We start from the raw sequence: 16817 nt of genomic DNA, 5'->3' as shown, positions 1-16817 counted from the left end.
GTGGGGGGGACTGGGAGGGGGAAGACACAGGGAGAAAGAGAGAGAGAGAGAGAGAGAGAGAGAGAGAGAGAGAGAGAGAGAGAGAGAGAGAGAGGCGGCTGCCGTTGAAATGTGGTCAAGCTCTTGTTTTGGTAGCACATGCTGAACAGTTGCCATGACAACTCGCCCCAGTCAGCCCAAAGTAGGTAGACAGAGGGTGCACGGCACGCGGAAACATCCTTAAACATCCACTGGAGGGCGAAGTCACTTGACTTATACATGCGTGTGTGCACGGTGCCATCCAGTTCACGTTCCTCCCAATCACACGTCTGACTGCTCTTAGGCTATACGTCTGGATTCGGTAAATCGGTTGAAGCAATTCCATTCCCGCCATATGTGTTATAGACATAATGAAGTCCTACGTGTTGTGTGCAAATGTGGGTGAATATAAATATTCTTCCAACTCGAACTCCCTCTGCTCCAGACGCAACTAGTCAATGTTTTATTTCTGGTGGTTTGGACAAACAGGTGACGCACCCAGAGAAAGACACATGCAGGGGGATGCAAATCAGGTGGAACAGACCCATGCACGTTTGAATAGAGCAGAGCATGAGCATGAGCACCAACTTTTACATAAAGGATATATCGGGGAGGTATTCGGTTCCATAAATGTGCATGGTGGACTTCAGCAGGAACCTGTTGGTCGGGTCTGGTGAGCGGCATGGTTTGCCGTGAAGAGGAGGGAGTGTCTATTGGATAGCCGTTTCCATAAGAGTGGCACACAACAAGGAGCTAGACGTGATTCTCCTCTCCCGTTTACTTCCTACAACCTGGTCTTTACGATCTGAGATCCGAGATCCGCCGTCTGACATTTCGGTGGCCTGCTCCCGGTTTCCCCTCGCATTGCCCCCTGGATGACCGCGTAAAACCCAAAAGGTAATAACACTTTTTATATTTTATCGAACAGGAGTCGCAAAACAAAAAGTGGTTGGCCAGTTCTCCTCTTTGGATACGGGCAACGCGTAAATCAAGTTATCTTGGACCCCCAAAAAAACACATTATAGCAGGACATGGAGACTAACAAGAGGTTCAGATTATTCCAGATGATCATGTTTAATTAGGCAAAAATATCGTCGTTTGCATTTCCTCCTTTCCCTTTCTTTGTTCAAGGGTGACATTATGGCTCTGCTCCAATCCTCTGCTGGGACCCGTGGGACGCTGAGCCACCGTGTCCACTGATAGCGACTTTATTGTTGACCCACTCAGTAACTTATTAAGGAGTCCATATCACTTCCACCAGTGGCCGTGTTACCTTGTGGTTGAGTTGCAACCTTAAACAGCATCAAGGCCCAATAAACATATATGTTGATGTTGTCGTTCAATGGGTCCGCGACCTTGTTATTTATCTTATGATGTCGAGAATGATGGGCCTGTTACTACCCTATAAAAGCTCAATGTGCTTAAACTTTGACTCTGTGGGGGACATTGAACACAAGCAAATAAAACGAGCTCAAAGGCCAGCGGCGACTGCCGCCGTTGACTTGGCAGGAGATTCGTTTCATGAGCTGCGAGCTGAGGTTTTTTTTATTTATTAGGCCTAGTTATGTGTCAATATAGGCTACATCATTTGAAAGGTGCTCGTAAAGCCCTTCCATCGGTACCATCTTTTATGCAATGAAATGAAATGGGCCAATGCTAATAACTATGACATAACTAGATAGTTGATATGTTGAGAGAAACTCTGATTACGCAAACACCTAAATATTATTAAACAATGTTGTGTGACTGTGGATTGACCGGTTTACCCACTGGTAAAACCAGACGGCATGAATTGTTCAGTTTATAAATATTTTGGGGTACACGCCTATTATTGCTTTTCACACAGACATTCAGGGTCGGTGTAATTAGACGCTCCTCCACTTTCACTGGCTGACAGAGAGAAACATATACCCTGTCCTAGTCAAGTCCTATGTTTGATAACGAAACAGGACTGAACTGCTACATTTCCTCCAAATATTCCAAACGCCATATTTGTCTATATGGAAATCTGTCTATATGGAAAGGGGTAGTAGGAGCTAAATAATGCATTGAATTACACTGAAAATACATTTCTCCCACGCCAAAAATCCCATATCATATGTGCACAGAAAGTGTGATTTATGTAGCCTTTTCGTCTTTATTTATTCATCCCATTATGGAATGTTTGATCTACTTTCAAGAACTAATAAAAAAATAATAATAATTGAATACTCTACAATACTTTTACTAACTTTTTTCAAGTTATACTCCCGGATTATCAGTTTCCTTTAAGTGCTGTGGCATTGATGCATTGATGTCCTCGTCGTAACACATTCTTCTCCCTTCTCCCTTCCTCGCCTTTTCTCCATCCAATTCGTCCAACCACCAGGTGTCTAGCGAAGGCATGGCCTCTCGCGTGGAGGGCCAGCCCAGCCCGGGGCTCCCGGACGGAGAGAAGAAGAGCTCCTACGGGGGCTCCTTGAGAGCCAAACCCCTTATCACACCCAAACCCTTCTCTCTGCAGCGCAACACCACCCTCCGCCCCATCCACGCACCGAAGACCGCTGTCCCGTCAGCGCTGTCATCTCCGTCTCGAGTCTCCATCAAGAACCTATTCCCCGGGGCCACCAAACCCGAGCCCCCCGCTGTGCTGCAGTCCAGTCCGGCCGTCACAGATGCAAGGCCAACACGAGGATCTGCCGTTTTAAAGGGGAAAACCGAGGAGGGGTCCGCCTCACGGCCAAGTGACACGCCCGACTCAGCAAGCGTTCCTAAAGCCAGCGTGCTGCCGACGCCTCGACCAATAGAGAGAAAGACCAGCCCTGTGAGCGTTCCTGCTGTGGAACCCCTGACGATCACTAAAGATGACAGGACCGCCCCTCTAACGGTCTCTGTTAAAGAACAAGTAATCGTCAGTGAAGGAATCGCTGTTAATGATGAGAAGAAAGGTCCAGACACCACCTTCGCCACGGCAACCTCCGACCCCACCGAACCCGAGACCCACCCTGTATTGGGCCCGCCCGCCCCAAGGGACACAACCCTTCCCGACGCAATCCAGAAGTCTGCTGTCACCCTAAGGCGCCCCAAGGCCTCCACGGGCGAAGGCCAGGCCAATACCCCTCTCAGCCCAACGTCTCAAGACCCACCAAGCAAGCGTGGCCTGGCCAGGAACCGCTTGTCCATGGAACTCACCTCAAAATTCGAATCAGGCGGCCAGCCTCTGCCCTCCCTGCACCCCCATACAACCAGAGGTAAATACGTAGGAAAACTGCCAACGTCTGCTGTCGAACCCGAAAAGATAAACCCAACTGTAATTCAACAGAGTAGTGAAAAGGATGCAGAAGTGCTGAAGGTGGAAGCAGAGGAAGACAGAACAGGGGGAAGGAGTATAAAACGTAGGATCACTCTGCTGTTTGACTCATCATCAAGACCTGAGGTTGCTACGAAAAGGGAGGAGCCACCGGTTGTTACCCAATCAAATGACACAGGAGGAGCGGTCAAGGACAGAATTAAAAACTGGGCGGTGGAGACAAATGCCGACACAGACAATATTCTCCAACCTCAAACTAACGCTCCTACAAAAAAGTAAGTGGTTTCTGTTCTCTTACCTAGATATCTTATATGTATATTTATTAGTTAATCTGGTGAAAATGTTATTGGGCCAACTATCACTTAAAAATGTAATTTCCACAGCTTGGACATCATTGACCTTCCTGAGAAAGAAAACACAACTAAGAAACCCCTGCTAACAGAGATTTCCTCAGAGGAGGCTGCCGATGTACTTCCAGCGGTCTCATCAGCTGCAAAGCCATTAGATGATCCGGTGGAGACGCCTCAGAGTACTTCCCCTAATGAGGAAACCCCAGAAAGCTCCACAGACAAGTCCTTAGAACCCGTCCAGGGCGGCTCGTCTGACAGTGCAGCTGTGTTCTCTGACCCCAGCTCCGAGGAAGCCCACCGAGCCAATCCACTGAAGGACAGGACCCTGCGTCGGTCGGTTCGCTTTGGAACAGTGGAGCGGGACGACGGCAAACCTCCGGTGCTCCTGGGGTCCGAACCCGAGTCCAGTGCAGAGGAGGAAGACCTTTCTGAGGATGAAGGCCGTGACGGCCAAACGGAGGAGGCGATCAAAATGGAGAAAGAGAAAGAGCGGGAAAAACACAAGGAGTTTATGTGGCAGAAACAGAGGGAAGAGCAGAGAGAGAAGGTGACGCGGATGGAAGAGCGACTTCGAGAGAACGAGACGTTTAAAGAGGCGGAGCGGCAGAAACTGAGACAGAGGGAGGAGGAGGAGGAGGAGGCGCAGAAAGTGCGGTTGAAGCAGAAAGAGAGGGAGCTAGAGGAAGACAGAGAGAGGGTCAGGCGGGACGAGGAGAGACTCAGAGAGGAGAGGAGAGAGAAGGAGAAACAGATAGAGGAGGAGAGATTGAGAAAGGAGGAGAGAGAGCGGGAGAGTCAGAGAGAAGAGGAGAGGGAGAGACAGAAAAAAGAGGAGAGATTAAGAGCGGAGGAGAGAGAGAGGGACAGACAGAGAGAAGAGGAAAGGTTGAAAGAAGAGGAGAAAGCGAAACAGAGAGCAGAGGAGAGATTACAAGCGGAGGAGAGAGAGAGGGAGAGACAGAGAGAAGAGGAGAGAGAGAAACAGAGAGTAAAGGAGAGATCACAAGCGGAGGAGAGAGAGAAGGAGAGACAGAGAGAGGAGGAGAGATTTAAAGAAGAGGAGAGAGAGAAAAAGAGAGTAGAGGAGAGATCACAAGCGGAGGAGAGAGAGAGGGAGAGACAGAGAGAGGAGGAGAGATTGAAAGAAGAGGAGAGAGAGAAAAAGAGAGTAGAGGAGAGATTACAAGCGGAGGAGAGAGAGAGGGATAGAGAGAGAGAAGAAAAGAGAGAAAGACAGAGAGTAGAGGAGACAGAGAGACAGAAAGAAGAGGAGAGAGAGAGACAGAGAGTAGAGGAGAGATTAAGAGCGGAGGAGACCGAGAGGGAGAGAAAGAGAGAAGAGGAGAGATTGAAAGAGGAGGAAAGAGAGAGACAAAGAGTAGAGGATAAATTACGAGAAGAGGCGAGAGAGAGGGAGAGACGGAGAGACGAGGAGAGGTTGAAAGAAGAGGAGAAAGAACGACAGACATTGGAGGAAAGATTGAAAGCGGAAGAGAGAGAGCGAACTAGGTTGGAGGAGAGACTGCGGGAGGAGGAGAAGGAGAGACAGAGAGTGGAGGAAAGGTTGAGAGAGGAGGCGAAAGAGAGACTGAGGTTGGAGGAGAGATTGAGAGAGCAGGAGCGAGAGAGGCAGAAAATGGAAGAGAGATTGAGGGAAGAGGAAGGTGTACAGGAAAGGTTGAAAAAAGAAGAGATGGAGAGGGAGAGACAAGTGGAGTTCATGTGGCAGAGACAGAGAGAGGAGGACAGAGAGAGAGCAAGGCAGAAAGAGGAGAGACTGAGAGAAGATGAGAGGGCGAGGGATGAAGCCCGGAGGAGAGAAGTGGAGGAAACTGAAAGATTAGAGGACCAACTCAGGGCAGAACAGAGGGAGAGAGAGGCCGAAAAGATTTTAGCGGTTAAGAGAGAAAGAGACAGAGTGATAGTGGAGGCGGAGGAGCGCGAAAGAGAGAGACAAAAGCAGCAGAGACTTCGGGAGGAGCAGGAGAGAGAAAGACAGACGCAGGAAGCACTGGACAGGAAGAGAGCCGAAGAGCTAGAGGTGAAGCTTAGAGAGACGGAGAGGAGGAGGGAGGAGGAAGAGAGGGAGAGAGAGAGATTACAAGAAGAACAAGAAGAACAAGAAAGGATCGAAAGGCAGCAGCAGGAAGAAGAAGAGAGAGCTCGGGAGAGAAAGGAGGAGGCAGCGAGGAGAAAGCAAGCCGAGGAGGAGGAAGTGAATCGGCGACAGGCACTCCTCCGCTCCACGGAGGACACGGCCAATTTAATCAGCTTCGACTCTGAAGATGAGGGTCAGAAGTCCGAATCGCTGCTTGTTGAACCAACGTTGAGGACGGAGAGGGCAGAGAACCCACTGGAAGTTCCTTTCGACGACTTTTCAGTCAAGAAGCCTGTCGCTCATGTTCTGTTCGATGACTTCTCCGTCACACCTAGGAGATGGGGGTCCAAGAGTAAGGTCCCCCAAACCCCGGAGCCAAACTCGGGGCTGGAAGATGTCTGGGTTCGCAGGGCCCCCGATGTTGACTCACAGACACATCAAGCCCCACAGCTAGACCAGGGGAAGGAACGGGATGTCGTCCCTCTGCCCTCCATATCGTCTCTCGTCCCTCTACTCCAGGAAGAACCGAGGAGGCCATATGAGATCCCGGCAGTGGAAAAGAAAGAGGCAGAGGTGGTGGAGGAAGATGAAGATGAAGTGGTGCACAAAGAGAAAGAGGAGGAGAGGGAAGAAGGAGTGGCTGAGCTGAAGGTAAATCCCTACTTTGTGTATTCTGAGGCTCTCTTTGGACTGGGGAACCATTGTTTTCCTTTCGTTGGCCCTGTGATTACAACTCTATGAGCAGCAGATTCTGATTCTTTTTTGGTTATAAGGTGTGTGACAGACAGAATCATGCAGCAAGACAGACTGAGCAGAGCAGGAGCTAACATGTACCTGGTTATACCTTCAGCCAAAGCCTTTCACCTTTGCAAACACACAGAGGACACTGTAACAATGGCAGCCACATAGTTGACTTGTTATTCAGATGTCACATATAAAGAACTAAATTTGCCCCTGAATGCTTGTTGAACAATGCCAAAAGGTGTGTGTGTGTGTGTATGTGTGTTTGTGTATGCACGCAAGCCAAATGAGCGTGCTGTAGACGTGTCATTGATTAATGTCAGAGGTATGCAATGCAATATAACCAACACTTATACTTCTTGCATCAAGAGATAGAAATCCACACTTCATGCAAAATAATTTCTTGCACTGAAAACGATATCTGTGTGTGTGTAAAGATCAGATGATGTTGACCTAGAAGGTGTGGAGAATCAAAGTGCTCCTGGGAATCAAAGTGCTCCTGTGTTTTATGCACACACACTGTAAATGTGTATGTATTTTTTTGTATGTGTGCATGCTGTTTGTGTGTGTTTGTGTGTGTTTTTAACCTTTAAGTTATCTACTTTTTACTCTTTTGTTTAAGGAGAGGGATGGGACATGAGTAATCTTACGTGTCTGTGTGAGAGTATTGTGGCCAATCTTTGAAACTGAGAGCTACAAGGCTGAAAGACAAAAAAATGTCATGCCTCCTCCACTCTGCATTGGATTCCATCAAAGTGCTTTCATAGTCCGACTCCAGACTTCAAGAGTCAAGGGGTTGACAACCAAATAAGCCAATTTTATTTACAAAGAAGAGAAAGGGTATGCATGATTGAAAGAGGGTTCACTTTTGGATTTGACGGGCCTCAGAGTGTGACCGACTTACAGTGTCACCCTCTGAGAGGAAATCTTGATAAAAATCTGTGGTATTCTAAGTGGAGTGAGAGGCTACCTAAAGTGTCAATGTGGATGAACAGGTTAATTTAATGGCTGCATGACTCAGAGAAGGATTGGCAGAATTAATGCAGACATTCACCTTGTGAGAGAGACTGTTTTCCCTTTGTGTCACTCACCCTGTGTGTCCACATTTATGTGTTTGTGCAAAGGTGTGTGTCTGTGGGGGGGGGGGGTGTGGGTGTATGTGAGTGTGTGTATTTTCACACGTGGTAGGTGTGTATACATACCTGTGTGGAATCTGAAGGTTGTTTTGTCTTTGAGAGAGTGCATCACGGTTTGTGGTTTCTACATTTCACAAGAAGTAATTTGAGACTACTGATAAACCAGAGGGGTCGGATATGGAACTGTTTATTTTCCAAACATTTCATAAACCGTGAGACGGAACCATTTTTTCCACTAGGCGGTGCTGTGGCTGCTCCCTGTAGTTTCACTCCAATATCCTTCTACTCACACACCTCAATGAGTCACAGATATTCATCACAGAGTGATTATAAATGAGTATTCAAATAACACATGGAACAGTAAATTGTGCGCATTAGTTAAATGAAACAACATCATGTTTGATGAAGTGTGCGGTGTGAAAAGGACAAACCCAAATCAGCCAGAATGAGGGGCAGTGTCTGGCTTATAAAGTGCTGGCAAATAAATAGGTGGGTCTTATAGTGCGTGAGTCAGCTTAAACAGTTCTTGTAAAGAGGACTATACTTCTTCCTTCTTCCTTGTTATTCTTCTCTTCATCTTTCTTTCTGTTTTTCTCGCTCACTCTGTCTTTTTTCTCTCTGTGTCCGTCTGTATTAACTTGCGTGGCGTTCACGGTGTAACATTCAAACATTTGATTGAAGGATAATAATTGTAATAATAATGACCACTATAATAAAATACAATATAATACAAATGTCTATCTCTCTCTCCCTTTTATGTCTTTCCTTCCCTGCCTCAAACTTCCTCTATCACTATCACTATCATCTATTTCCACCCCTTTCTGGTGAATGATTTGCCTGTCCTGTGTGCTCTCTCTCACACTCGTTCTCTCTCTCGTTCACTCTCTTTCTGTCAATCTCTGCCTCTCTTGCTCACTCTGTCAATCACACATGCACACAGAAAGAAGGGTTGGCCCGTACACCACCCTTAACCTTCCATACCGTGTCCATCTCACCTCTCACCTCTCTCTCTCTCTGTCTCTCTGTCTCTCTGTCTCTCTGTCTCTCTCTCTCTCTCTCTCTCTCTCTCTCTCTCTCTCTCTCTCTCTCTCTCTCTTCTATCTTTCTCTCACTCACTCACTCACTCACTCACTCACATACACACACTGGTTGTCCCAGACAGACTCTCTCTATCCACCCGACCAGCTATCATTCTCTCACCTGAAGAGCTGCCCTACTTCTGTGTGGCTGCAGGGACAGTGTAGGGATTGAGCAGAACAAGCATGTTTCCTTTGGGAAACGTTAACTCCCTCGACAGAGCTGAGATTTGGTCTGATGACTAGCTCAGGTCTTGGGGAGAGAAGGGACCGCCCGTATCACCGTGTCCGCCTATTTGGATGCCTGGTGAGGCCGATTTTTCCCTCACTTTTTAATTGATCGGAAACTGAAGGGATAGATACAGAGGGGCATGAAGGGAGGTGAAACTGGCCTGAGCAGAAACGGAAGCACAAGGATAATACTTGGAGTTGAAGTGCTTTCAATATCGCAGAGTGCCCGAGAACAGCAAATCATAGCCACCATAAAAAGAGACATCGCTTAGTTGTATTACTCCTTTGAAAAAAGGTGGTGATCCACTACCCCCCCCCCCCCCCCCCCCCTTTGCCACTCAGTTTCCATGGTGACCATCTCACCAAGGGGACTGGCTCAGGGATCCTGGGCGTCCACGCAGTACCTGGGAGGGAAAATGTCCTCCGTTCGGCTGCAGGTGTCTGGCTGGGTGGGCGGCATGTGACGCTCCTTACTGGGGGCCCTGGGTCTCCTCTGGGGCCCCGCAGGGAGGGCGCACAAGGAGGAAGAGGCAGTAGAGGAGGAGGAAGACGAGGAGGCGGAGATAGTCAAAGATGTCAGGACTGCAATATCGCCGCCACAGAGCTTGGCCCCGAGCAGGAAGTGCCTGCGGCGGAGGCGGTGGCGGCGGCGGCGGCTATTAGAGCGGCGGTCCTTGCCGTGTTGCGGGAGGAGGGCTGCGGGCCGCTGCTTTGTAAGGTTTCAGAGTTTAACGGACCGTCACATCCCAATGGAGGGTTATCATGGTTCTGTCCCTCTGGTGGGCTCAGTATCAGCATGCTTCTGCATGGTAAAGATTGACTGATAGGTGAACGTAATGAATAGACAATGACGGCGACACAGATAAATGCAGTCATGCAGGTCAAATGCAGGTCATTCAAATAGCATACGGGAAATATTGTTTCTGCTTTTGGCACATGGTGAATCTTGGTTGAGAGTTCTTTGGCCTTAGAATTACAATAAAAATAGGTAGATTCAATATGAAATTCCCTATAATTATTCCACCAACCTATTGTGGAATTAATAGAGACCACGATCATATTTAAATATGCCGACCCCATAGGCACTATACCGGATGCTGAGCTCCTGGAGGACACTGGGAATATATAATGGTGTGTGGGGTGTGTGTTTGTGTATGTATGAATAAGTCAGGCTTTGTGTGTGTGTGTGTGTGTGTGTGTGTGTGTGTGTGTGTGTGTATGTGTCTGGTTTGTGAAACTCATGTCTGTTTATTTTGTTTTTGGAGAAATGGAGCAAAAATCTGCAGGTTATTGTCGTCTCCACCTCATAATCCGTCTTGTTCCCTTAATGGCCTGTAGCCTTGTTGACAGCCTCTCCAGTGATTATGCTAGGCTCGTGTCTGACTCGTTTTCATGCTCGGGGCATGTAGCAATGTTTCCTCTGAACAATCCAGGTTCCTCAGCATTCTATTTAATGAAAGGCGGGAAAATTATTCCTAGTGACTCATGTCCTTGACTTCAGTTTAATACAGGTTGCTCATGCAAAACCTCCCTAACCTCATTGCTAAGGTCTCGCTGTGTCTCTGATACACAACTACAGAGTGTGGGAGCAATTTAATAGCGTAAACAAACAATGCCTTGTGGGTATTTGTGTGCACGCCCCTCCCCCCATCTCCCATCTCCTGTAAATATTGATTGTGGTGGCGTATTCCGGTTTCAGTAAATATGGTGGGGTAGGTGAGGGTGTATGAGGACTTTGGGTTTCTCTGTTTCTCAAATCAATTAGATGTTTTTCTTTTACTTTAAATCGAAAGGAATTAAATAGCCACTCATATTTTAATCAAAACGTTTCAAACAACCTTTGTTAGATACAGGTTTTCCCCCTGAACACCACGTTTTACACTGAATATGGCCTATTTGAAGCATTGCAGCCAATGTTTGATGCCAAAGCATCAAACATGGGTTTGTTTTATATAGACTGTGACTGCGATCTGGGGATGCTGTCGATTATTCAGCAATGTATCACTACGTGCAGAAACACTGCATAAACTCAACAACAACATGAATAAATCCTCTTTCTGAATCTCTTCAGAAGAGGAGCAGCCGGACAGATCCATTATTGGAAAGTGCTTTGAATGCTGTAGGGCAATGTCTTACGTGTGCATATCGCCTTTAGTAGACAAACAACATTTCTCTCTGTACATTGAGGACCTCAGTAGGCAAATCCTCTGTCAGTGGGCCATTCATTCACAATGCCGTGCTGCCAGATAAGAGCAATGGTGTAAATAAGGCTACGGCTGGCTCAGCCCGTACAGAGCATGAGGAAATAGTTGCCTATGGAAAGATATGAATCATGGAAAGGAAACGTATTTACAAGTTATGGTTTCTTTTACACTGCAGTCATTTTGTATCCAGGCAGCAGTAAACAAATTTTTTTTTTGTGCGTTGAAAATATTGTGTATCAGTGTCTGTACAGTTTACAGCTTATTGTTTTGTTGGGGTGTGTGTATGGTTGTGTAATTTTGGGTGTGTATTTGTGTCTGTACATACAACTTTAAATTAGAATGTGTGAATGCCAGTGTGTGTGTGTGTGTGTGTGTGTGTGTGTGTGTGTGTGTGTGTCTGCATTAACGTGTGTGTGTGTGTGTGTGTGTGTGTGTGTGTGTGTGTGTGTGTGTGTGTGTGTGTGTGTGCGTGCGTGCGTGCGTGCGTGCATGCGTGCGTGCGTGTATGCGTGTGTGCGTGTGCGTGTGCGCGTGTGTGTGCTTGGGACAGCCTACCCTCGGTAACCAGCTCATTAAAAGGTGCATGCATGGCTGGTTCTCGTTCCTATTATTCTGAAGCAAGTCTTCTTGGTTCAGGCCAGCCTTCCCTGCAACCCAGTTTAACCCGACAGCTTCAGTATATCATCATTATTAAATGCACTGACCAAATATGATAGCAATATGTGTTTGTATGGGCAAATATATGCTTGTGCATGGGATGATCTCATTGTTTCTTATGGCAATTTGTGAAAACTCACTTTCATTCAACAATATTGTTCCCTCTTCCATTTGTCCTTTAACATCACTCTCTCTTACTCTCTCTTTCTCTATCATTTCAGGACAAGTGGAATGAGGACTGGGATGGTTTAGACACTGAGGCACTGCTAAACAACGAACGCGAGCAGCAGTATGAAGACCGTAAACATACTGACGTCTCTGAGCCTAAAGCTGAGAGGTAGGGAACTGGACTTCATTTCCCACAATGCACTTCTCTATGCATATTACATGGGCGCCGTGAAATATGGTAGATCTCGATTTGGAGAGTCTAAGACATGACCAAACACGTTCAATTGTATTACTGTGTGTTTTGTTCTGAGGGTGTGTCTGTTTAACAAGTCAAAAAAGCCACAGAAGGTTTGAAGGGAACGCTAAAAAAGTAGCCCTATAGCTATATTGCACATACAATGAATGACTGAAATGGAGTAGCCTACAGCTGTAGTCCAGAGATGCAGGTTTTGCTGACTAAACATTTTCCCTCTGTGACCAAAATATAAATTTTTTCTATTCATATAAGTCAGATTTTATGCTGCAGTAAATGCATACGTATGTGGTAGTAAACCACTATTTTGAAGAAAACAGTATCATGAAGAACATCATGTAATATTTTTTTTTAACTTCAAATAAAATACAATGGATAGCGTGGTAAAGTCAAGAGTGTGGCCAAGCGCCCCCTTGTGTTAGCTTACAAACAATGCTGATAAGCGGAGAGAGAAAAAGCATCAAAGAAAGTAAAAGAAGAAATCATGAATACAAAATTCCCTGTTATCTCTCCGAATCTCCTGTGCAAGTTATGTACAACTCCCTCTTCTTCATGTCAGCCCCACACCTGCCCTTGAGCCTCACCCGGACGTCCACCTTGATGACTGGGATGGTGTTGATCCCCGTACTGAACCAGAGCTGCCTGCTTTCCCAGAGGTGAGTGGCCATTCATCTCACTTTATGTGATCACATTGTCTCCCTTTATATCTCCTCTGTCCTGGATGTCCTGTCCCAATTAAGGCAATTTGTTATTGCCTGCTGGGATTTTAGTGTAAATGTATATGGGAAAGGTTTTATTTTATGTGTGTGTGTGTGTGTGTGTGTGTGTGTGTGTATGTGTGTGTGTGTGTGTGTGTGTGTGTGTTCGTGTTCATTTGTATCTGAATATGTGTGTGTGTGTGTGTGTGTGTGTGTGTGTGTGTGTGTGTGTGTGTGTGTGGGAGTGCTTCACGTGTATATGCATGCTTATATATGTGTGTTTTGTGCATGTTTCTATCTGCGTGTGTGTTTTCAGAGCTCCGCCCCTCTGCTGGACAACAAGGCCCTGCGGTCAAAGGCGGAGCTGCGGAAGAGGAAGAGCCAGCGGACACGTCTGCCCAGGACACGTCTGAGCTCGGCCGGGGCCTTCCTCGCTGAAGACTCCGCCTCCACCCCTGACTGGAGAGCCAGCGACAACACAGGTTCTTCCTAACGCTCTACACTACTTATCCACCCTCTTGCTCAAATCTTGAAAAAATCAAACTTTAAGCGTGGCATAAGATGGGATGTGAGACTGGTGTGTGTGTGTGTGTGTGTGTGTGTGTGTGTGTGTGTGTGTGTGTGTGTGTGTGTGTCTGCGTGTGTGCGTGTGTGCTTGTGTGGTGCATGCATGTGTTAATGACATCTGCTGCAAATAATGGCATCAGTCTAGCGAAGGTTTTTTCAATGTTTGCCAAGTGAAGGAGGTACAGCAGAACATCGTCACGCAATGTTTGTCAGGATTACGACAGAGATTTGTGTTATTTTTGTATGTGTATTTAAACTATTCATAGAGAAATCGACTGAGAAATAATGAGTCTAGGTTTCATCCTACTTTATTAAAACGTGAACATGACATCTATGGCTTAAATGTCGACGTAGGAAACCATAACTCCAGCAGTCGGCCCAACAGTTTGAAATTGATTCATTTCGCTCTCGGTCTTCTAGAGGAAACCGCGGAGTCAGACGAGGACGAGAAGGAGAAAAGAGGTGTGAAGGGCCCGTCCACCTCTCAGCGGACCCCCGTCTTCCCTGGCTTAAGCAGCAGTCACTCAGCCCTGGTGGTAGGTGATCACAACCCCAGTCCTCATTCTGAATACAGGTCTCGTTCTATAAATCCTCATGTTTAAAGATGTGATGTGTGTTTGTGCGTTTGGCCTCCTTGCATTGGTTTCCATTTTTTCACCTGGTAGGCTCAGTTGAAGAAGAAAACTGGAGGTGGAGGAGGAGGTGGAGCAGTGGAAACGACGCCGGTGAAGGACAAGGCCGCAGCCGCCCGGGAAGACCTAGCAGCTCTCACCCCATCTCAATCCATGCGCTCCCCGCGTTCGGCCGCCTGTCTCCCGGGGGCGGCTCGGGTGCTGCCCCTCATGGGCGGCAAGGATGACGGGTAGGGGTCTCCGACACCACCACCACCACTACAAGTACCATCACTCTTAACTGAACCAAAAATCAAGTCAATGGCATTATGTCACCGTGACTAAAAGAACACAGAAAATTGTAAACAACAAATGTAAAATCCTGTGTTTTTACTTTAACTCTGCCAGACAGTTTTTTTTTGTACTTTTCGATGGCTTCGACGTCATGGTGAAGTGACGGGCGACGCCCAGAGGGGTACGCTAACATTACGGTAGCTCGCTCTGGGCAGCGGTTATTGTGGATTTTATAAGACAATGGTGTGTGGACCCATTTCATACCCACCGTGTGCTAGAAAAAAGTATCACAAAGTCTCCTGGGGTCGTCACCATGGGGATAACACCCCCCCCCCTTCCTCCTAGAACTCTCAGCCACAAGATGATTATGATTAAGATGATTTTTTAAATGTCAAAATGTTCGGGGTACACTTCCACTATAAAACGTGAAATGTGTTTATGATTGTCTTGGAAGGGCTGCTGGTGATACGTCAGTTGTTATAATCTGTTCCACAGGACGGGCTCGTCTCCCTCGTGGCTGCAGGAGCTGAAGAAGAAGAGGATGAGTCAGCAGGAAAGTGGGTCCTAATGGCACGCCGGGTGAGTCACTGCGGATGACGGATGGGGATCCGCATGCCAATAACATCTATTTGCTATGGAGTCTCTGGAGGGCCGTGGAGGCACTTTGCCATTCAGTGCATTCCACACTGGGGGATTTAGCCTTGACCTCGTAATATAATCACTTGTTATTTCATTGGTTATGGTCCTGATAAAGTCGTTAGAGCGATAGAGTGTGGCAATAACACTCATGGGGTCGTGCGTTGGGTTTATCGCTCTGTGCTACCATACTGGAATAATGACATTGTGTGTTACATAGCTAATCATATATTGGGTGTTTAGTTATTTTAGCAGATGCTATTTATCCAAAGACACATGTCATTAATCAGTAGGAATGGGTTTGGCATTTTGGTCAGGGATGACTACAGGTAGACTGCAGGCATTGGAATTCAAACCCAGAACCCTTCAGCTGGGAGTCAAACATCCTAACCACCACTATCCTATCTCCATACATAATATGAATATGTAGCGCAATATATTGTCTTTCACTACTGTAAAGTAGTGCTGTTTCCTTTCAGGTTGTGAAGAGCATTGCACAGTGGCTGTAAACCAGGAGTCCCTGCATCTCAGCTGGCCAGCGTCTTGCCTTGGTGTTCGCACCGTGTTTGAACCTCCAGTGCCTTACTACTGACTTCTGGATGTGTGCCGATGATGCAGCAAAAAGGAGCCAGCCAGGATTTTGCTGTCAAAAGCACCCACTAAGCCCCTTCATTGTTCAAGAAAAAAATCATCAATATGTGGAAAGTTGACGAGTGCCTTTCATGTGCCAACGGTGGTATCTTGAGGACAATGCTTTCTTTATGAATCGTCAGTGTGATTCTGAGCGACACTATGGACCACCTTTCTGTTCTTTTTATTGCTTTTATTTTGATGTCTGAATGAATTTTGGCTGTGTTTGCATTCGCTGGAGTTGATTGAATGGTGGCTCTGTTGTAAGCATGGGCATATGCAGATTAGATTAGAAAAGGTTATGCAGTTATAAATGTACTGTGCACTTACATGCACAAAGGAAAACGAAAAGAACCAATTGTAATGTTAACTTTGAGGACAAATGTAATGGGTTGCTTTTTGTTTTAGTTTTAGGGTGAAAGTTCAAATTTTATTCACGTGATTGTGGCCCTGGTATAAGTTAACCTGCTACCTAAAGTGCACCTTAAGAATAAAGATGAATAATTACATCCATCATGTATATTAAATCGGTGACAGAGGGAACATGATTTACATTAAATGAATATAATATAATGGGTAAAACCACTATCCAGGTAAGGTGTGATTGTTATTATTGTTCAAAAGTTATCTATGTTGTAATCATTATACTTTTATGTATGTAAAATGCAGGGGAATAATGGGAAATACATTTTCTACAAACGATTTTGAGTGTCTGTCTTCTTTAATGTGTATTTATTATATGTTTCTCGAGTGCAAAAGGTACCCTGGCTGCTATTGCATAGTCTGCTATGCTACAGTACAAGTGTCAAATGTTATCACATTATCTGAAGGCCTTTGACACCTGCAAGTTACTAATTAACATCGGAGAGGAGGCTTCGAGAACTAACAGACACAAAGGGATGAATGTTACAGGTTTAAATAAACCATTGTTTTAGGCTGCACAAAATTGGAGGTTGCATGATTTAAAAAATGTCAGAATATGATAGAAGATGGCAGTTGGTGTTCCACTATAGATGGACAGGGCGAACAATACTGAGTGTGTTTGACCTCGGAGAATGATCTCTCTTGGCTAGCGACCCATGCAGGTGGCCGGTACGGTGCCAAGGCCAGGGTGGCACCACAGACCCGAGCAGACCATTGGGTGCCAATGTGCCAGGGGC

At 46.4% G+C, this 16817-nt stretch overlaps 1 protein-coding gene across 1 annotated transcript; it reads left to right on the top strand.

The window, feature by feature from the left end:
- The first annotated feature begins 71 nt into the window (after nucleotides 1-71).
- tnks1bp1 (tankyrase 1 binding protein 1) lies at nucleotides 72-16352 on the top strand. The gene is made up of 10 exons (XM_084464392.1): nucleotides 72-915; nucleotides 2387-3582; nucleotides 3691-6406; nucleotides 12022-12137; nucleotides 12781-12877; nucleotides 13236-13401; nucleotides 13907-14022; nucleotides 14152-14348; nucleotides 14887-14970; nucleotides 15507-16352. The coding sequence occupies exons 2-9, from the start codon at nucleotides 2402-2404 to the stop codon at nucleotides 14957-14959; spliced, it is 4662 nt and encodes a 1553-aa protein (XP_084320518.1). The 5' UTR covers nucleotides 72-915; nucleotides 2387-2401; the 3' UTR covers nucleotides 14960-14970; nucleotides 15507-16352.
- The last annotated feature ends 465 nt before the right edge of the window (nucleotides 16353-16817 follow it).

Source organism: Micromesistius poutassou (assembly GCF_964030765.1).
Source record: "Micromesistius poutassou genome assembly, chromosome: 2".
NCBI classification, from domain to species: Eukaryota; Metazoa; Chordata; class Actinopteri; order Gadiformes; family Gadidae; genus Micromesistius; species Micromesistius poutassou.
Note: the sequence above shows the minus strand (reverse complement) of the source record. Positions and strands in the feature narration are given on the sequence as shown.